At 37.4% G+C, this 22500-nt stretch overlaps 2 protein-coding genes across 3 annotated transcripts in view; one reads left to right on the plus strand and one right to left on the minus strand.

Moving 5' to 3' along the window:
• The first annotated feature begins 201 nt into the window (after positions 1-201).
• Positions 202-19422, plus strand: lrp2bp (LRP2 binding protein). 2 transcript variants are annotated; one of them, XM_039655061.2, is made up of 8 exons: positions 202-450; positions 1727-1836; positions 1909-2022; positions 2770-2912; positions 3140-3245; positions 5238-5461; positions 5553-5718; positions 19336-19422. In XM_039655061.2, the coding sequence occupies exons 1-8, from the start codon at positions 378-380 to the stop codon at positions 19363-19365; spliced, it is 966 nt and encodes a 321-aa protein (XP_039510995.2). In that variant the 5' UTR covers positions 202-377; the 3' UTR covers positions 19366-19422. The 2 variants fall into 2 exon arrangements, with proteins under 2 accessions (XP_039510995.2, XP_039510994.2); XM_039655060.2 differs by lacking the exon at positions 19336-19422 and adding an exon at positions 10011-10277.
• snx25 (sorting nexin 25) overlaps positions 10553-22500 on the minus strand; it is a 44572-nt gene continuing 32624 nt past the window's right edge. The window contains exons 9-19 of the mRNA XM_039655059.2: positions 22002-22277; positions 20185-20349; positions 19367-19498; positions 15704-15844; positions 15460-15573; positions 14777-14938; positions 13636-13753; positions 12600-12666; positions 12347-12528; positions 11397-11497; positions 10553-10964 (exon numbers count right to left, since the gene is read on the minus strand). Of these exons, the coding sequence (XP_039510993.1) occupies positions 10899-10964; positions 11397-11497; positions 12347-12528; positions 12600-12666; positions 13636-13753; positions 14777-14938; positions 15460-15573; positions 15704-15844; positions 19367-19498; positions 20185-20349; positions 22002-22277 (1524 nt within the window). The 3' untranslated portion in view covers positions 10553-10898. The remainder of the gene's footprint in view (positions 10965-11396; positions 11498-12346; positions 12529-12599; positions 12667-13635; positions 13754-14776; positions 14939-15459; positions 15574-15703; positions 15845-19366; positions 19499-20184; positions 20350-22001; positions 22278-22500) is intronic.

Genomic DNA, 22500 nt, shown 5'->3' on the forward strand with positions numbered 1-22500 from the left:
TTATTTTTATTTTATTTTATTTTATGTTTACATTTTAACTAATTAGCTGACAGGGAGATAAATACGTTTTTAATAAACACGCAATTGTTGAAAATTATATTATTATATAATGTATTAAATTGTATTAATTACGACGATAAGCTCCATTAAAAGCCACAGTGTGAGGTCATCAGTGGCTGTCATGGTAACATTTGTTTGTAATGTTTTTTATTCACTTTTCGCCACCATCAAACAAGCGTTTCATCCGTTAGGAAAGAAAACCGTGGAAATAATCTACGCATTATGCTTTTTCTTACACTGCTGCTGATGGTGAAAAATAAAGTGTGTTTGTAAGCAGTGATTTGGTGGTTCTGTGGGGGGAAATCATAGGGGTGGAAATGGAGAAAATCACAACCTCGAAGTTTCTCAATGCAATAACCGAGAATTATAAAGAAGAGATGATGCAACCAGGTGAGTCAAACACGTCATCGGAGATGTGTATTTCATTTACACTATCAATCAAACGTTTTGGCAAGATTTTTAATGTTTTTAAAATAACCCTCTTCTGCTCACCAAGGCTGCATTTATTTGATTAAATTACACACAAAAAATATTGTTAAATATTATAAGATTTTAAAAGAACTGTTTTCTATTTTGATATATTTTAAAATTTATTCCTGTGATGAAAGCTGAATTTTCAATCTTCGGTGTCACATGATCCTTCAGAAATCACTGTAATATTATGATAATCTGATGATCAAGAAACAGTTCTGATTATTATCAATATTGAAAACAGTTATTTACATTTTTATTTCAATGTTTGGGGTCAGTTGTAAGAACTTTTATTTTATTTTTCGAGGGAAATAAATAAATAAATAAAATAAATACTTTTATTCATCAATGATGAATTAAATCGATCAAAAGTGACAGTAAAGACATTTAAAATGTTCATTTTCAATGACATTTTCATATCAGTGCTGTTCTTTTGAAATTTGTATTTATCAAAGAATCCTGAAAAAAATATTATTATTATTATTATTATTATTGCATAAAATTCACATATTACAGTGATTTCTGAAGGATCACGTGACACTGAAGACTGGAGTAATAATGCTGAAAATTCAGCTTTGATCACAGGAATAAATTACACTTATATTAAAATAGAAAACAGTTATTTTAAATTGTCAATATATTTAACAATATTACTATTTTTTATCAAATGAATGCAGCCTTGGTGAGCAGAGGATACTTATTTTTTTTTAAATAAAAATCGTAACAATCCAAAACTTTTTACTGATAGTGCATATGTATATACAAAGCAAATTCCCCAGTGTTAAATTAACGAATTATATAAACTCTAAATGTCAAATAAACACTGAAGCAGTGTTAAAGTTAATGAGATAATTAAGTGACTAACTGAGTGATGATTGAGCATTATTGAAGACACCTGACTCTAAAGTTAATGATTTAAAGGTCAAGAGCCCAACTTAAACAAACACTGATCATCATAATGGTGACTTTAAATTCTGGTTTTCTCCTTCTGTGATTCTGCTTCTTCATTCTTCATTCTTCAATAATGCTCAATCATCACTCAATTACCTCATTAACTTTGACACTGCTTCAGTGTTCATTTAACACTCTGCTATATATACATATATATTATATAAGATCCATATCTCTGATCATATATATTTATACACACACACATTAGATCATCCATATATATATTGATTGTGTTTGAGTTTAGCAGAGATCAGTGCTGAGTCTGTGGAGAAGACAGTGATTCTGCTTAAAGAGAAAGCAGAAAGTGGAGATTCTCAAGCCGCCTTCCTCCTGGGACAGTTACACTATGAGGAGGTGATGATGCCTAAAGTCTCTCTCATTTAATCTATGTGGGAATGTGACCCATGACCCGTGACTGTTCTTCAGGGCCGCTTCACGGAAGCAGAGATCATCTTCGACGGCATTAAAGATGAAGATCCCCGAGCTCTATATCAGCTGGCGGTCATGTATTACGATGGACTTGGAACCAAAGAAGACCTTGTGAGGACCTTCTTATTTACGATATCTCTCAGATCCACAGTAATAATAGGATTTTTGTATGTTACACATTTACAAACGCCTGCAAAAGCAACTAAAATTGGAGCGCAACAGTCGGAAGTCAACTCCATTCATTTTCCCCATTTGAAAACCTTTAAAGACAGCCCAACTGTGAGCTACGAGGATGTTAATCGATGGTATTTGCTTCTGTTGAAACTGTTAGCTTGCATGAATTCAACTTATTTATAAAAGAAATGCTTTCCACATCTAAATTTGTGGTGATAAACTACATTACCCATAATGCTGTACAGAAAATTTGAGTCGAGAGAGGCAAAACAGCTCTTTAGCTCCGCCCACTCCCATAAACTAGCTCTCTACACTCAAAATACTGAAATGTTTGTATATGCATATTTTGCAATGAACTTAAATATTTATATTGTTTTTATATATTATATTATAGTTCGCCCGTTTTTTAGTTTGTGTCATTCACAATGCTTCATGGGATTGTAGTTCTTTCCCTCACTGAGGTCCTCACACAGTCTTGTTTTCAAACACGTTTTTTGCTTCAAACCAAAGTTTGCAGTGTTGTGATTTTTCTCGCAGCTGATTGGCTCGGTTCATGGCTTATCCGACTATTTTAAAATCTCTATGGGAGAAAATTAATGGAAAAAAATACTTCCGGGAAAGGGGACGGACACTGTTACACTATTAAAGTCTCACTGTTCATATGAAAACCACCAACTTTAACAGGGCAAAGCAATAGAGTTGATGAGAAGAGTTGCATTGTGGGATTCCTCACACGCGGGCTCTGTCAGACACGCGGCGCTGTATAACCTGGGCCGGGCGTATCTGGAGGGTCACGGGGTCCAGGCGTCCAGCGCTGAAGCAGAGCGGTGAGAAACTAACACACAAAACACAAACCATAGATCGTGTCACAATATATCGCATTACAAAAATGCAACTTTATTTATTTTGGGTGAACTGTACACAACACATAATGTCACTATCCACAATACATATTGTTGCATTTTTGTATTGTCATATATTGTGACATGATCTATTGTGACGCCGCTAGTAGGAATTTGTGTGATTTGGGACGGTGCCCTGTGTGTTCCCGCAGGCTTTGGCTCCTGGCAGCTGATGAGGGGAACCCGAACGCTAGTGTGGAGGCGCAGTCGTCTCTCGGCATGTTCTACTGCAGACCCGAGACCCTCGACCTCACCAAGGTCCTGAGATCATCCATGACCTCCGCTTGCAGTCGCACAACCAGAGAATCAGCACTGGGTTCCTTTGGGAATCTAATGGGATTTTCGAATAGTGATTTATGAGGGGATAGGCTTGTGGTTGGCAAGTAAACTTGCAATTACGATAAAGTCAGAATTGCGAGATAAAAACTCGCAATTGAAATAAAAACGTCAGAATTGCGGGATATAAACTCGCAATTGGAATAAAAACGTCAGATTTGTGGGATATAAACTTGCTATTACGATAAAAAAGTCACAGTTGTGGGATATAAACTCACAATTACAAAAAAGTCAGAATTTCGAAATGTAAACTCTCAATTGCAATGAAAGTCAGAATTGCGAAACGTAAACTCACAATTTTGATGAAAAATTCAGAATTGCGAAATGTAAACTCGCAATTGCGATGAAAAAGTCAGAATTGCGAAACGTAAACTCGCAATTGCGATGAAAAAGTCAGAATTGCGAAATGTAAACTCGCAATTGCGATGAAAAAGTCAGAATAGCGAAACGTAAACTCGCAATTGCGATGAAAAAGTCAGAATTGCGAAACGTAAACTCGCAATTGCGATGAAAAAGTCAGAATTGCGAAACGTAAACTCGCAATTGCGATGAAAAAGTCAGAATTGCGAAACGTAAACTCGCAATTGCGATGAAAAAGTCAGAATTGCGAAACGTAAACTCGCAATTGCGATGAAAAAGTCAGAATTGCAAAAAGTAAACTCGCAATTGCGATGAAAAAGTCAGAATTGCGAAACGTAAACTCGCAATTGCGATGAAAGTCAGAATTGCGAAACGTAAACTTGCAATTGCGATGAAAAATTCAGAATTGCGAAACGTAAACTCGCAATTGCGATGAAAAAGTCAGAATTGCGAAACGTAAACTCGCAATTGTGATGAAAGTCAGAATTGCGAAACGTGAACTCGCAATTGCGATGAAAAAGTCAGAATTGTGGGATAAAAACTTGTAATTACGATAATGTTAGAATTGTGGGATATAAACTCGAAATTGCAATAAAAAAAGTCAAAATTGTGGGATATAAACTTGCAATTAGGATAGAAAAGTCAAAATTGTGGGATATAAACTCACAATTACAATAAAGTCAGAATTGAGAAATGTAAACTCGCAATGGCGATGAAAAAGTCAGAATTGCGGGATAAAAACTTGTAATTACAATAATGTTAGAATTGCGGGATATAAACTCGCAATTGCAATAAAAAAGTCAAAATTGTGGGATATAAACTCGCAATTATGATAGAAAAGAAAAATTGTGGAATATAAACTCACAATTACAATAGAGTCAGAATTGAGAAATGTAAACTCGCAATGGTGATCAAAAAGTTATAATTGCGGCATAAAAACTTGTAAATATCTTGTAAAGATAATGTTAGAATAGCGGGATATAAACTCGCAATTTCAATAAAAAAGTCAGATTTGCGGGATATAAACTCACAATTACAATTAAGTCCGAATTGTGGGATATAAACTCGCAAAAGTCAGAACAGCGGGATATAAATTTGCAATTGCGATGAAAAAAAAGTAAGAAATCCGGGGGATATAAACTTACAATTATGATGAAAAGAAAAGTCAGAATTGTGGGATATAAACTTGCAATTGCGATAAAAAAAATCTGAATTGTGGGATACAAACTCCAATAACGATGAAAAGTCACATGATCCTTCAGAAATCACTCTAATATGATGATTTGATGCTCAAGAAACATTTATGATTATGATTAATGTTGAAAACAGTTTCATATTTTAGTGGAAACCTTTATTTTTCAGAATTGTTTAATGAATAGTAAGTAAACAAAAGTAACTTTATAAATGTCTCTAAATAAAAGTATTAATTTAATCTTCCAGACCAACAGTAGCGCATCTCTCAGAGTCGTTTCTGAAATCATCGCTCAGGGAAGTGTAATGCATGTTTTTCAGATGTAGTAAACCTGAGCGTGTGTGTGTGTGTGTGTGTGTCAGGCGTTCTCGTGGCACTCGGAGGCGTGTGGGAACGGCAGTGTGGAGTCTCAGGGCGCTCTGGGAGTCATGTATCTGCACGGCCTCGGTGTGCAGAAGGACCCGGACTCGGCCCTGTTCTGCCTGAAGGCCTCGGCCGAGAGAGGGAACGTTTACGCTCAGGGTCATCTGACGGCCTGCTACTACCAGCGCAAACTCTACTCCAGAGCCGCAGCACTGGGAGAACGGTACACACACATAATCCGTTAGTAATCGTATTGGCGGCTCAGTCGGACTGAAAAGATTCAGCATATAATGACTGGTTTTGGTTGTTCCCAGAGTGTGTGGATACGAGGACACGAGCGCCATCGCGAGACGGACCGGCTGTCTGGAGGAGTTCATCAGGAAGGGCATCACTATTGCCATGTTTTACTTCGCACGCTGCCTTTATCTGGGCCGAGGGGTCCCGCAGAACAGAGACAGGGCCAAAAGATACTTCACACAGGTACACTAAAGTGCAAATGTTTAAAAAAATGTGTCTTTGCAGTAAGTGTCTTTTATAATGCATTTGTTCTGCACAGTAAAATGCCCTGCTGCTGAGAAGTGATGTGGGAAATATTCAGACTTTTGAATTGCAGTTCAGAGATTCTCTCTCAAAAATGATGCCGTATGTAAACTTACAATTGCGATAAAGTCAGAATTGCGATTGCGATAAAAAAACAGATTTTAAAAAACTTGCAAGTGCAATAAATAAGTTAGAATTGGGCTATATAAACTCACAATTACGATTAAAATGTCAGTATTATGAGATGTAAACACATTTGATTAAAAAAAACAGAATTGTGGGCTACAAAAACTTGCAATTGCGATAAAAAAAGTCAGAATTGTGGGATGTAAACTGCATTTTTAATTATGATTTAAAAGCCAGAATTATAGGTATGAACACATTTGCAATAAAAAAGTCAGAATTGTGGGATATGCACTTGCAATTACGATAAAAAAGTCAGAATTGTAGTATAAAAACTTGCAATTACTATTAAAAAAATTCCGAATTGTGGGATATAAACTTGCAACTGCACTAAATTCAGAATTGCGGGATATAAATTCGCAATAACGATAAAAAGTCCGAATTGTGGGATATAAACTTGCAATTGCGATTAAAAAATTCAGAATTGTGGGATATAAACTTGCAACTGCACTAAATTCAGAATTGCGGGATATAAATTCGCAATAACGATAAAAAGTCCGAATTGTGGGATATAAACTTGCAACTGCACTAAATTCAGAATTGCGGGATATAAATTCGCAATAACGATAAAAAGTCCGAATTGTGGTATATAAACTTGCAATTGCGATAAATTCAGAATTGTGGGATATAAACTTGCAATTGCGATAAATTCAGAATTGTGGGATATAAACTTGTAATTGCGATAAATTCAGAATTGTGGGATATAAACTTGCAACTGCACTAAATTCAGAATTGCGGGATATAAATTCGCAATAACGATAAAAAGTCCGAATTGTGGGATATAAACTTGCAATTGCGATTAAAAAATTCAGAATTGTGGGATATAAACTTGCAACTGCACTAAATTCAGAATTGCGGGATATAAATTCGCAATAACGATAAAAAGTCCGAATTGTGGGATATAAACTTGCAACTGCACTAAATTCAGAATTGCGGGATATAAATTCGCAATAACGATAAAAAGTCAGAATTGTGGGATATAAACTTGCAATTGCGATAAATTCAGAATTGTGGGATATAAACTTGCAATTGCGATAAATTCAGAATTGTGGGATATAAACTTGCAACTGCACTAAATTCAGAATTGCGGGATATAAATTCGCAATAACGATAAAAAGTCCGAATTGTGGGATATAAACTTGGAATTGCGATTAAAAAATTCAGAATTGTGGGATATAAACTTGCAACTGCACTAAATTCAGAATTGCGGGATATAAATTCGCAATAACGATAAAAAGTCCGAATTGTGGGATATAAACTTGCAACTGCACTAAATTCAGAATTGCGGGATATAAATTCGCAATAACGATAAAAAGTCCGAATTGTGGGATATAAACTTGCAATTGCGATAAATTCAGAATTGTGGGATATAAACTTGCAATTGCGATAAATTCAGAATTGTGGGATATAAACTTGTAATTGCGATAAATTCAGAATTGTGGGATATAAACTTGCAACTGCACTAAATTCAGAATTGCGGGATATAAATTTGCAATAACGATAAAAAGTCCGAATTGTGGGATATAAACTTGCAATTGCGATAAATTCAGAATTGTGGGATATAAATTCGCAATAACGATAAAAAGTCTGAATTGTGGGATATAAACTTGCAATTGCGATAAATTCAGAATTGTGGGATATAAATTCGCAATAACGATAAAAAGTCTGAATTGTGGGATATAAACTTGCAATTGCGATAAATTCAGAATTGTGGGATATAAACTTGCAATTGCACTAAATTCAGAATTGCGGGATATAAATTCGCAATAATGATAAAAAGTCTGAATTGTGGGATATAAACTTGCAATTGCGATAAATTCAGAATTGCGGGATATAAACTTGCAATTGCGATAAATTCAGAATTGTGGGATATAAATTCGCAATAACGATAAAAAGTCTGAATTGTGGGATATAAACTTGCAATTGCGATAAATTCAGAATTACGGGATATAAATTCGCAATAACGATAAAAAGTCTGAATTCTGGGATATAAACTTGCAATAACGATGGAAAGTCCGAATTGTGGGATATAAATTCGCAATAACGATAAAAAGTCCGAATTGTGGGATATAAACTTGCAATTGCACTAAATTCAGAATTGCGGGATATAAATTCGCAATAACGATAAAAAGTCTGAATTGCGGGATATAAACTTGCAATAACGATGAAAAGTCCGAATTGTGGGATATAAATTCGCAATAACGATAAAAAGTCTGAATTGTGGGATATAAACTTGCAATTGCGCTAAATTCAGAATTGCGGGATATAAATTCGCAATAACGATAAAAAGTCTGAATTGTGGGATATAAACTTGCAATTGCGATAAATTCAGAATTGTGGGATATAAACTTGCAATTGCACTAAATTCAGAATTGCGGGATATAAATTCGCAATAACGATAAAAAGTCTGAATTGTGGGATATAAACTTGCAATTGCGATAAATTCAGAATTGCGGGATATAAACTTGTAATTGCGATAAATTCAGAATTGTGGGATATAAACTTGCAATTGCACTAAATTCAGAATTGCGGGATATAAATTCGCAATAACGATGAAAAGTCCGAATTGTGGGATATAAACTTGCAATTGCGATAAATTCAGAATTGTGGGATATAAATTCGCAATAACGATAAAAAGTCTGAATTGTGGGATATAAACTTGCAATTGAGATAAATTCAGAATTGTGGGATATAAATTCGCAATAACGATAAAAAGTCCGAATTGTGGGATATAAACTTGCAATTGCGATAAATTCAGAATTGTGGGATATAAATTCGCAATAACGATAAAAAGTCTGAATTGTAGGATATAAACTTGCAATTGCGATAAATTCAGAATTACAGGATATAAATTCGCAATAACGATAAAAAGTCTGAATTGTGGGATATAAACTTGCAATAACGATGAAAAGTCCGAATTGTGTGATATAAATTTGCAATTGCGATAAATTCAGAATTGTGGGATATAAATTCGCAATAACGATAAAAAGTCTGAATTGTGGGATATAAACTTGCAATTGAGATAAATTCAGAATTGTGGGATATAAATTCGCAATAACGATAAAAAGTCTGAATTGTGGGATATAAACTTGCAATTGCGATAAATTCAGAATTGTGGGATATAAACTTGCAATTGCACTAAATTCAGAATTGCGGGATATAAATTCGCAATAACGATAAAAAGTCTGAATTGTGGGATATAAACTTGCAATTGCGATAAATTCAGAATTGCGGGATATAAACTTGTAATTGCGATAAATTCAGAATTGTGGGATATAAACTTGCAATTGCACTAAATTCAGAATTGCGGGATATAAATTCGCAATAACGATGAAAAGTCCGAATTGTGGGATATAAACTTGCAATTGCGATAAATTCAGAATTGTGGGATATAAATTCGCAATAACGATAAAAAGTCTGAATTGTGGGATATAAACTTGCAATTGAGATAAATTCAGAATTGTGGGATATAAATTCGCAATAACGATAAAAAGTCCGAATTGTGGGATATAAACTTGCAATTGCGATAAATTCAGAATTGTGGGATATAAATTCGCAATAACGATAAAAAGTCTGAATTGTAGGATATAAACTTGCAATTGCGATAAATTCAGAATTACGGGATATAAATTCGCAATAACGATAAAAAGTCTGAATTGTGGGATATAAACTTGCAATAACGATGAAAAGTCCGAATTGTGTGATATAAATTTGCAATTGCGATAAATTCAGAATCGCGGGATATAAACTTTCAGTTGGCTTTATGCACAGCTCTACTACTTTCAGAACTTCAGCCAGCTCCTCGTTTCCTGTCTGTCATTATTGGACAAACTTGATTAATCCAGGTGTGCCTGACCTCAGTAGTCACAACAACAATAATCAGGCACACCTGAATTAATCAAGTTTGTCCAATAATGGCAGACAGGAAACAAGGAGCTGCATGGCTGAAGTTCAGGATACAAACTCCAATAACGATGAAAAGTCAAAATTGCGGATGATGTGAGCGATCTGTACTGTAAAGCTGACTGGACTTCTCTCGTTGTCGTCAGGCTGCCAGCATGGATCCGTCAATCTGTCAGGAGCTGCAGATGAACGTCGTACACGGCAGAATATAAACCACACGATCACTCGTTTCATCTCAGAGAAGTTCAGGATTATTTCTGTGTGATGATATAAAGATGATCCACAGAGAGGATAGTTTAAAACGCATGTGCCAAATTCTCACAAATGTAATCGGTTAAATGTTTTTATGAAAAAAGTTCAGCTAATATCTTGAATATGTGTGTGTACATATAAAATGTATTATTTTTCAAAAAGTTTTCAAACATATTTTTTAATGAATGTTATAAATATTTTAAAACTACAACATAACTTTTTCTTTCTTTGAAACCATTACGCGTATAAATACATCAACTGGATGTTATTTAATTCCCCACAAAAGAAGAAAGAATACAATAAAAAACAACAAAAAAAAAATATTTAATTTAGAAATTGAAGTACTCACTAAATTGTATTCAAGTTCAAGTTATGAATTGCATTTTAATGTACATATTTAATATTTTACTATATTGAAGACATGACACATGACAGATCTTCTTTTGCAATTTATTGCTTATAAATGCTCTAGCCTATTTTTGGTAAAAATAAAAGTCTATAATAATAATAATAATAATAATATCACAAACAGAACCTTCACAATAACTGTACATGACATATTGCACGATTAAAAGCCTTCATAATGGTCACAATAATATGTAGAGCGTTTACATTGGTCTGGCTTCGTCTTTTTACACTCATAATTCACATTACAAAGCAAAACCCCCTAGAAGAAAAAAGGAAAGAGAGAAGCAGAAGATGACAGCTGGCAGTGAGTGACCGGGCCTGTTCCTCCAAAAACACAAGAACAGATTAAAACACACACACACACACACACACACTCAGGCCTGGACGGCGTCGACGCTCAGCTCAGGATACAGCTCTTTCAGAAGCATCTCCAACAAGATCTGAAGACAGAGAGAAAACATTCATCATGTCCTCCACTAGATGGCGCTACAGTATCATCACACACACACACACACACACTACAGGACACACTCGGAAAATCAGAATATGGTTCAGTAATTCAACTTAAAAGCTGAATCTAATATATTATATAGACTCATTAGATGCAAAGTGAGATATTTCAAGCCTTTATTTGTTATAATTGTGATGATTAAGCATTACAGTTTATGAAAGTCCCAAAGTCAAAATTAGAATATTGTGAAAAGGTTTTCATCATGTCTGTAATCCATGATCATCAAGAAGGCTTGAGAAGTGTGTATTTCCTCTGAGTAACGAGCACTGATGATCTTTCAGCGAGTAAAGCTCAGGTTTCAGAGAGAGCGTCAGCTGACGGAGAGAAAGTGTGACGGAGTGTGTGTGTGTGTGCGACTCACGTAGAGGAGATGTCTGTTGGCTCGGGTCTCCTGAAGGGCGTTGAAGATCTTGATGATGCCGTATCGGGCGTTCTGCTGCCCGACCAGATTCTGCAGCGCGTCTGAACAACGACAACAAGCGTTTCTGATCATAATCCACAGTCTCAGCCGACCAATCACAGACTCGCTCGCTGCAGCCTGTGTGTGTGAGTGTGTGTGTGTGAGTGCGTGTCTGTGTGAGTGAGTGAGTGAGAGAGAGAGAGTGAGTGAGTGTGTGTGTGTGTGTGTGTGTGTGAGAGAGAGTGCGTCTGTGTGAGTGAGTGAGTGAGAGAGAGAGAGTGTGTGTGTGTGTGTGTGAGTGAGTGAGTGAGTGAGTGAGTGAGAGAGAGAGAGAGTGTGAGTGTGCGTATGTTTGTGTGTGTGTGTGTGTGTGTGTGAGAGAGAGATAGAGAGAGTGTGTGTGTGTGTGTGTGTGTGTGAGTGAGAATGTGTGCGTGAATGAGAGAATTGTGTGTGTGTGTGTGTGTGAATGAGAGAATTGTGTGTGTGTGTGTGTGTGTGTGCATATGGGTGTGTAAGTGTACGTATGTGTGAGTGTGTGTGCGTGTGTGTGTGTGTGAGAGAGAGAGAGAGAGAGAGGGAGAGTGTTTGTGCATGTGAGTGAGAGAATCAAGTGTGTGTGTGTGTGTGTTTGTGAGTGTGCGTATGTTTGAGTGTGTGTGTGTGTGTGTGAGAGAGAGAGAGAGAGTGAGTGTGCATGTGAGGGAGATAATTGTGTGTGTGAGTGAGTTTGCGTATGTGTGAGTGTGTGTGTGTGTGCGTATGTGTGTGTGTGTGTGTGTGTGTGTGTGTGTGTGTGTGTGTGTGTGAGAGAGAGAGTGAGTGTGTGTGTGAGAGTGTGAATCCTGACTAAACGTGAAATTTTTTCAGTGTGTGTGTGTGTGTGTGTGTGTGTGTGTGTGTGTGCTCACCCGGGATGTTGTCCAGAAGCTTCTGCTGCGCTCTCTCCTTGGTCTCCTTGCGTTCGCTCTCGGAGCGGCTTCTGTTATGAGGCGCCAGCTTCCCGTTGGGCCAGAACGTGTCCCGAAACACATTAATGTAGTAGACCAGCATCTGCTCGCTGAAGATCCAGTGAACCGTGTCTCGGATCTGCCTGAGGAGAGAGAGAGAGCCAATCAGTGACAGATCCAGCAGGTCACATGACCAGCGTCCAGCTCTGCTTACTTGTTTATGGTGCGTCCAAACGTGACCTGGACTAGTGCAATTAGAGTCTTCCTCACCCACTTAAACACTGCCGAGAGAAACACACACACACACACACGGGGACGTTACTCCATCTGATCCACATGCTTAGAAAAAGATGATTTCAGAAATCTAGAGTTCTAGACTCAACGTTAAAGACGACTTACGTCACGAGGGCTCTGGATAACGTTTGCGTGATGCTTTCAGTATTAATGGAGGAATTTTAAAACAGAAACTTTCCACTTATTTTAGTTTATTGCAAAGGCAGCATTTTTAATTTCATTTTTCAACTAATATTCATATTTTATTTTATTTAAAATATATTCAAATCATATTCTGCTTTATTTAAATGAACAGAAATGTTTTTAATAGTGTGAAGCATTAGCCGTTAGTTCGTCACACGGTCCGGCGGTCACAGATGTGTTGAGTTTCACAGCCACAGACGCGAGAGATCAACGTTTCATCACTGCGGGTGACGTGTGTGTGTGTGTGTGTGTGTGTGTGTGTGTGTGTGTCTGGCAAGCGGCAACCTCCCGTTCTCTCTTGATTCAACACTGAAGAGAGTTAAAGTGCAGTTCATCGACTGGCCACTAGAGGCGCTGCAGAAGAGAGTCAATCCCATAAACCCCCATGTTAAAATGGCCAACTTTACAGCAGAATAAAACATGTTTACAGTCTTTTGGTCTATATCGCTAATGTTGCCCTTCATGACGACTGTGAGAGGGGTGAATGTTTTTATAACTCATCCGTTTAAATTATATTAAGCCTTAAAGTTGTGCATAATTAAGGGCGTGGCCACTTGAGTGACAGGTGGATTGCCGCTGATGTCACTGCTAGCCGTTTGTCTGTTAGCGTCACCTCAGCTAATCGTCTCACTGCACATTTTCGTTTATCCGGGAGTGACGCTGCCAAGATGGCGACGGCCGGCTCCGCCCACTCTGGGCTTCAAAAACGCTCTTCAGAAACACTACGGGTGACGTCACACACACTAGTCGATGGTTGTTTGGTTTGTACTCACTGCCCCTGAGCTCAAAGATCTCCCCGATCAGCATGAAACACGGCTCCGCCAGCGCATCCTTCCTCCCGTCGGTCTCGTCACCGTAATCTGAGAGATCACTGTCATCCTCGGCCTCGTCCTGACACACACACACACACACACACACACACACACACACACACACACACACACATCACATCTGATCTGAAAATCTGGAGCATAAAATATGAAGAAACTAATGGCCAATGAAGTTAAAAATAATAATACAAAAAATATATTGAGGGAAAATAGTTTAATTTTTCTTTATTTTCAGGAACAAATTTATTAGACAATTATTATATTGTACATGTATGTTGTTTTAAAGACATTTAATACATACTTTGTGAGTGAGTGAGTGTGTGTTTGTGTGAGGGAGTCAGTGAGTGAGTCAGTGAGTGAGTCAGTGAGTCAGTGAGTGAGTCAGTGAGTCAGTGAGTGAGTGAGTCAGTGAGTGAGTGAGTCAGTCAGTGAGTGATTCAGTGAGTGAGTGAGTCAGTGAGTGAGTGAGTCAGTCAGTGAGTGATTCAGTGAGTGAGTGAGTCAGTGAGTGAGTGAGTCAGTGAGTCAGTGAGTGAGTGAGTGAGTGATTCAGTGAGTGAGTGAGTGATTCAGTGAGAGAGTGAGCCAGTGATTGAGTGAGTGATTCAGTGAGTGAGTCAGTGAGTCAGTCAGTGAGTCAGTCAGTGAGTGAGTGAGTGAGTCAGTGAGTGAGTGATTGATTCAGTGAGTGAGTGATTCAGTGAGAGAGTGAGCCAGTGAGTGAGTGAGTGAGTGATTGAGTGAGTGATTCAGTGAGTGAGTCAATGAGTCAGTCAGTGAGTCAGTCAGTGAGTGAGTGAGTGAGTGAGTCAGTGAGTGAGTGATTGATTCAGTGAGTGAGTGATTCAGTGAGAGAGTGAGCCAGTGAGTGAGTGATTCAGTGAGAGAGTGAGCCAGTGAGTGAGTTAGTCAGTGAGTGAGTGATTGAGTGAGTGATTCAGTGAGTGAGTGAGTGATTGAGTGAGTGATTCAGTGAGTCAGTGAGTGAGTGAGTCAGTGAGTGAGTAAGTGAGTGAGTGAGTCAGTGAGTGAGTGAGTCAGTGAGTGAGTGAGTGAGTGAGTCAGTGTGTGTGTGTGTGTGTACCTCCTGGTGTGAGAAGAAGTCTCCCGGCAGTTTCTCCAGGAAGGATGCGAGAGAGAACGAGGATTTCTTCTGGATGTCGATGACCTTCAAGTATTCAGGAGACGGACTGAGAAACGCATACAACGCCTCGCTCTGACACATGCGCTCGTCCGTCAAAACTTTCTACAGAGGAAACAAACACACACACTCACATGAGGCCAGAAACACACACACATATACTGCAAGAACACAGTCCTGTTGTCATCATTAACATGAGGGATTAAAACGTGACGGAGCCGAAGTCTATTTTTTTAAAAAGCACTAAATCTAAAATACTCTAGAATCATGTTTGCTCTCCTCTGAGAAGCTGGTCACCGACAGAGACTCACAGTTGCATGCTGGGAAATGGAGTTTTGGGCTTGTTATAAAGTTTGCACTTGGGGTCAAATATGTTTGAAAACAATTTTGTGGGATGACAGAAAAAAAATTTAATGGACAAAATAAAATCGAAAGCAAGTGAGTTACTATTTACAAATGTGCTCTGAGACTCATGACTCGGGTGTATAATGAGAATAATGTTTGTTTCAATAGTTGAATTGAATCTCAATGGAGAGTCTTACGGCTCAGTTTGAGATTCTGTTTTATATGAAGCTCTAGAGCTCAAACTCCTTTATTTCATGCCAGCACTCTTCAGTCTGGCTCACCTGTAAAAACGTGTTGAGTTGATTTTTGGATTTGTCGAGGAACTTCTGGTCGATGGATTTGAAGGGCAGTTTGCTGAGCGAGGGCAGCTGGACCTTCTTGAGCGACGGGAAACACTGCGAAAGAAAGCAAGCGTCGGCCTGTGGTTTGTGTTCGCTCACGCATAATCAGGACTGAGGCTGTACACAACAACATGATGAGTCAAGGCGTTGCCACGACAACAGGATGTGACACCATCAGGCGTACCTCCGTCAACTTCCTGTGCAGAGCCTGAAACTCGCTGATCCTCCTGGTGACGCTCCAGCGGTTGTTCTTGCAGTCGTCGTCTTCAGAAAGACTCACGGATACACAGTAACACGCCGTCTGTTCTCCATTCTCCTCTGAGGCCTGACACACACACACACACACACACATTACTGTTTAACAATAGGGATGGATGGATTAAGATGGATGAGTGGATGGATGGATGAGGATGTGGACAGATTAGGATGGATGGATTGATGGATGAATGGATAAATTGATGGATGGATGAGTAGATGGATGGATGAGTGGGTGGATGGATTAATGGATGGATGGATGGATGGATAAATGGATGGATGGATGGATGGATGGATGGATGGATGGATGAATGAATAAATGGATGGATGGATGGATGACTGAATAAATAAATGGATGGATGAATGAGTGGATGGATTGATGAATAAATGGATGGATGTATAGATAAATGGATGGATGGATGGATGGATGAATGAATAAATGGATGGATGAATAAATGGATGGATGGATGAATAAATAGATGGATGAATAAATGGATGGATGGATGAATGAATAAATAAATGGATGGAAGGATAAATGGATGGATGGATGAATAAATGGATGGATAAATGGATGGATGGATGAATTAATAAATGGATAAATGGATGGATGGATCAATAAATGGATGGATGAATAAATGGATGGATGGATCAATAAATGGATGGATGGATGAATGGAAAAAATGGATGGATGGATGAATAAATGGATGGATGGATGAATGGAAAAAATGGATGGATGGATGAATAAATGGATGGATGAATAAATGGATGGATGGATGAATAAATGGATGGATGGATGGATGAATGGAAAAAATGGATGGATGGATGAATAAATGGACGGATGAATAAATGGATGGATGGATGAATAAATGGATGGATAAATGGATGGATGGTTGGATGGATGGATAAATGGATGGATGGTTGGATGGATGGATGGATGAATGGATGGATGGATGGATGAATAAATAGATGGATGAATAAATGGATGGATGGATGAATGAATAAATAAATGGATGGAAGGATAAATGGATGGATGGATGAATAAATGGATGGATAAATGGATGGATGGATGAATTAATAAATGGATAAATGGATGGATGGATCAATAAATGGATGGATGAATAAATGGATGGATGGATCAATAAATGGATGGATGGATGAATGGAAAAAATGGATGGATGGATGAATAAATGGATGGATGGATGGATGAATGGAAAAAATGGATGGATGGATGAATAAATGGATGGATGAATAAATGGATGGATGGATGAATAAATGGATGGATAAATGGATGGATGGTTGGATGGATGGATGAATGGATGGATGGATGGATGAATAAATGGATGGATGGATGAATGGAAAAAATGGATGGATGGATGAATAAATGGATGGATGGATGAATGGAAAAAATGGATGGATGGATGAATGGAAAAAATGGATGGATGGATGAATAAATGGATGGATGGATGAATGGAAAAAATGGATGGATGGATGAATAAATGGATGGATGAATAAATGGATGGATGGATGAATAAATGGATGGATAAATGGATGGATGGTTGGATGGATGGATAAATGGATGGATGGTTGGATGGATGGATGGATGGATGGATGAATGGATGGATGGATGAATAAATGGATGGATGGATGAATAAATGGATGGATAAATGGATGGATGGATGGATGAATGGATGGATAAATGGATGGATGGATGAATAAATGGATGGATAAATGGATGGATGGATGGATGGATGGATGGATAAATGGATGGATGGATGAATGAGTGGATGGATTAATGGATGGATGGATGAATAAATGGATGGATGGATGTATAGATAAATGGATGGATGAATGAATGAAAAAATAAATGGATGAAAAAATAAATGGATGGAAGGATAAATGGATGGATGGATGAATAAATGGATGGATGGATGTATATACTATATATTTATGAAGTATTAGTTTATGTCAATGTGTCAAAATGAGCGAATGACACTTAACGACAGTTTTCATAAACATGCGTGAACCCTCCATCATATTTTTAACGTGTCATGTCATGATTATGAAGGTGTCATGTCAGTGTTATGCACACCCTTTCAAGTAAAGTGTTACTCTGTGTCACTGTTACTGTAATTCCTCAGTGACATCACAACATTAGCAGGAAGTCACCAGGTTTTCCAGGATTACACGACTGAAAGCATGTGAACACTTTACACAGACGAGCTTAGTAAGAGTTTCTGTCACAGTAATCTGACATGAACTGAGGCATTCATCAGTCTAGTGTCACTACAGTTTCAGTCCGTGGTTTTCACAGGAAGTTCACACCCTTATTTCAGTCGGCGCAGCCGTTTATCTGCAGACCGCAGCGACTGGCTGAGGGTTTATTTTACTACTGATAATTTAAAAATAAAAATCTAAGTAGCGCTTATTACTATTTTGTCAGCCAGTGAAATTCTGGTACTTTTGACACCTATCTATACAGAATTTTTAAATAATACATAGACTATATAAACATATACATATATATATGAAGAGTTCAGATGCAAAAGCCTCTAAGTGCCATTTAAAAATTTTGTTCTAGAATGACCATTTTTATCAAGCTTGTGTATTTAAGTTCAGTAATTTCACTTAAATGACAATTAATAGGTAATCTTCATTCCCATTTAAGTGAAATTACTGAACTTAAATATACAAGCTTGATAAAAATGGTCATTCTAGAACAAAATTTTTAAATGGCACTTAGAGGCTTTTGCATCTGAACTCTTCATATATATATATTTTTTTTTAAATATGCATGTGTATGCATTAACAGTGTGTGTATTAATTTTTAATTTACTAATGTGTATAGATACTGTAGGTGTCAAAAGTACCAGAATTTCACTGGCTGACAAACTAGTAATAAGCACTACTTATATATAGGTATACACACACACACACAAACACATACAACATGCATACATACATACATACATACATACATATATATATATATATATATAAATACATACACATATACTGTATATATATATATATAAATACACACACATATATATATATATATGAAACAGAACCTGTTTAAAATGAAATCTACTCCTTATGAACTCAGAGGAACACTCATGTTCAATAAACCACAGATTAGAACAAATGTTAAACAGAGATGTCTCGATGATGAACTGAAAACATGTAAATCTATAGGCAGCTTTAAGAAATTGTATATTAAAAAAAGATTACATTATACAAAGCTGAATAAGTTTAGCTTTCCTTTCTTTTAGTTATTATTTTCACAAAATTGTTAAATAAAGGATCGGCATCAGCACAATAAGCATAAGCTTCAGCCGACACCTTTTCGGTCAAGCATCTTTATTATTGTTTATATTGTATTTTCACTTTTGTTTCTATCTTTGTTTGTAAATTTATTTTTGAAACTGACCGAAATAAAAATTATGAAATTATGAAAATGAAAAAAAAATATATATATATAAAAATAAATGCAGGCTTGATGAGCAGACGAGACTTCTTCCAAACTTTTGACTTGAGATTCATTGAGTTGTTTGCTTGTGTAAGGTAACTGAACGTGCGGATGTGTGTTTCTGACCTCTGCGCTGCTGACCACGGCTCTCCACACGCCCAGGTTCTCACACCAGCAGTCGGTGCGCGAGATGTGCAGCGTGAGGTCGCTGTGCTCCTTCTCCATGGTGCAGATCTCCTCCTTCAGCAGAGACACGATCTGCAGGACAGATCATTATACAGCGCTGTTAACTATACTGAGTTTCACAGCAGCTTTACACTGATAACAGGAGATTACAGTCACAGAGAGTGACACAAGTTATTGTCCAGATAAATGATATGCGTATAATCACATGTTTAGTCTATAGATATGTGATAGTCTATATGCGTCTTTCTCTACAAGTTGACCTCAAGAAATTACTTGTCAGGTCTTGTGTCAGGAAATTTGAATTTCATAGATGAAAATCATAGATGTTATCATAACTGTGTCTTGACCATCAGATCCTCATATTCGAGTGATTTCTGACGGATCATGTGACACTGAAGACTGGAGTAATGCTGCTGAACATCACAGGAATAAATTACACTTTACTGTATATTCACATAGAAAACTACTGATTTACATTAGAATAATATTTCAGAATTTTTACAGTATTTTTGATTAAATAAAAGCAGCCCTGGTGAGCAGAAGAGGCGAAAATATCATTCATATATATATATATACAAATATCAGTGTACTGTATAGATCTGTCCATATATATAGAGAGAGCTTTGACATAGTTAATCTGGTTGATTTCTTTTCTTTTGTTTTTGGCTAGTAGAAGTTGTAAATGGCCGGCAACTTAAAAATATTGATGTCAAATTAGATTGGTTTGCAATAAAAGTGCAGTATTTCTCATGAATCACCTTTTTATCGGGCCGGGGAGCGTTCTGGATGGAGCCGAGCGCTTGGCGTTTGTACTCCAGTCTCTCGTACAGCTGGTGGAGTTTGGTGACGGCGTAACTGGCCTGTTCGTTGATGCCTCGACTGCCTTCGTCCAGGACCACGTCCGCTCCGTCCATCACATGACACTGAACACACACAAACACACATCAGGACTGAGCGTCGGCGTGTGGAAGCCAGACTCGCGTCGTGTTGAAGAGGACACGACTAGAAATACAGGAGTACACTGGAGACAAGTCATTTGGCGATGTCACTTTGTAAAGACAGACACGCCTGCGTATGGAATGCCAAAGCTGACTTGATTTAAAATAAATAAATAAATACAGAAATAAATATACAATTTTTTTTTTAAAAAGCACAAATAAATGAGTATTTATACTTTTATTTCCTTATTTATATATAGCTAATTGTATTTTTCACACATTTATTCATTTAACCCTCTGATGGTCCTCGGTCACTTCTGACCGAATAATTTTCTGTTTTGAATTATTAAAAATCACAGCTTCATCGGAAGGTTATGATACTTGGTGACTTTTTTGGCATTTGGTATGTGAATACAAAAAAAAATTGAGGTCATGATCCGAGCATGATAAGTGTCGTAAAAAAATTAGTCACACTCGTGGTCTTCGGTCAGAAATGACCGACCCATAGGAAATGAATGAGAAATTTAAAAAAAAATAAAAAATCCTCTGAATTTTTGTTTGTACAATCTACAAATCAGCCACGATTCGTAAAAGAAGTACACTGCAGTAAAGGGGTGACACTCTACAACATACAGAGTGCAAAAAATGTACAACCACCCACACACACACACATACAAACACACTTTTATACACATACACACCAATAAATTCAGACTACAAAAATATGTTTTGAATTTTTTAAAAATCACAGCTTCATCTGAATGTTACGAAACTTGGTGACATTTCTGGCATTAGGTATGAGAACACAAAAAAAAATTAAGTTCATGATCCGAGCATGCTAAGTGGTCGTAAAAAAATTAGTCACGATTTTGGTCTTTGGTCAAAAATGACCCCCATAGGAAATGAATGGGAAATTGACAAAAACACAAAATTTTTTTTTTTTTTACAAATTTTTTAATAAGAAATAGGTTTTGAGATTGTTTCAATTATATATTCAAATCCACCAAAAAAAAAAAAAAAAAAAAAGTGTGTTCATAAACAGCTGGGGAATTCACATGCCTCTCCATAGAGAGCTGTACATGCCATCTAGTGGTTACACCATCATTCTACGCTTTTTCTCTATACTGTAACCAGATGGTGCTAATTTTCTTCAAAAAATATTTTTTTTCTGAAGGCCTAGACTCTATATTAAACAAAAATACTGCATTAATATTTTAAAAATAATAATAAAAAAAAAAATATATATATATAGAAAAGTATTGAAAAAATAGACCATAAATATTGCATAAATATTAATAAATTCAATCAAATTGTCTCAAAATACTAAATTAAAAAGAATAAATATTATAGAACAAAAATAAATTGCATTGGTTTTACTGGGATGGAAGAAGTTTCATTTTTAGGCCTCCGGTCACTTCTGAGCGGGAAGGCCCAGGACGTGACTCATAAAGCAAGACCATCAGAGGGTTAATTATTTCCACTTTTATTTATTTATACATTCATTTATGTATTTATGTTTTTATGTCAATATTATACAATATTGTGACATGTTCGTTGGAGGCGTTTCAGGAGTTCAGAAACACTGACTCTAATATAGAACACACACACTGCAGAGAGATGGATGTGGAGAAACTCACGGTGTCGTCCTTCTCCTCGCTGCTGGACTGTGAGCTGCTCCGCTGCTCCTCTCGTTTGATGAGCCGCTCGTACAGGTCGCTCACCAGGAATGATGGGTAATATCGCTCCTTCATGGTCTCGTAGACGTCCCCCTGGATGCGGTGAAACACGTCGGTGCCCTTGTTGCCCACCAGCGTCTGCTGGATCTCCTTATACAGAGCCTTCTCCACCGGGATCTCCCGGCTCTCCACGAAGAAGTTCTGGTAGATCTCTCCCACCAGCGCCGGCACTTCAGTCTGCAACACACACACACACACACACAACATGAGGCTTTCATTCTGCAACACACACACACACACACACACACACACACACACAACATGAGGCTTTCATTCTGCAACACACACACACACACACACACACAAGGCTCTGTTTCAGCCCAGATCTCGAAACACAAGAGACACGACTTCGGCTTGTTCTTTAGAGGTGTTCCCACACACACACGCCAGTAAAAGATAG

The sequence above is a fragment of the Pimephales promelas genome, chromosome 9 (genome assembly GCF_988280905.1).
Source record: "Pimephales promelas chromosome 9, fPimPro1.hap1.1, whole genome shotgun sequence".
NCBI lineage: Eukaryota > Metazoa > Chordata > Actinopteri > Cypriniformes > Leuciscidae > Pimephales > Pimephales promelas.

Excerpts from the sequence above, each read along its gene's own strand:
- lrp2bp (XM_039655060.2), top strand. The coding sequence starts at position 378 with ATGGAGAAAATCACAACCTCGAAGTTTCTCAATGCAATAACCGAGAAT. Across the intron at positions 451-1,726 it reads AGAAGAGATGATGCAACCAG|CAGAGATCAGTGCTGAGTCT; the intron begins GTGAGTCAAACA and ends GTTTGAGTTTAG. Across the intron at positions 5,719-10,010 it reads CCAAAAGATACTTCACACAG|GCTGCCAGCATGGATCCGTC; the intron begins GTACACTAAAGT and ends CGTTGTCGTCAG.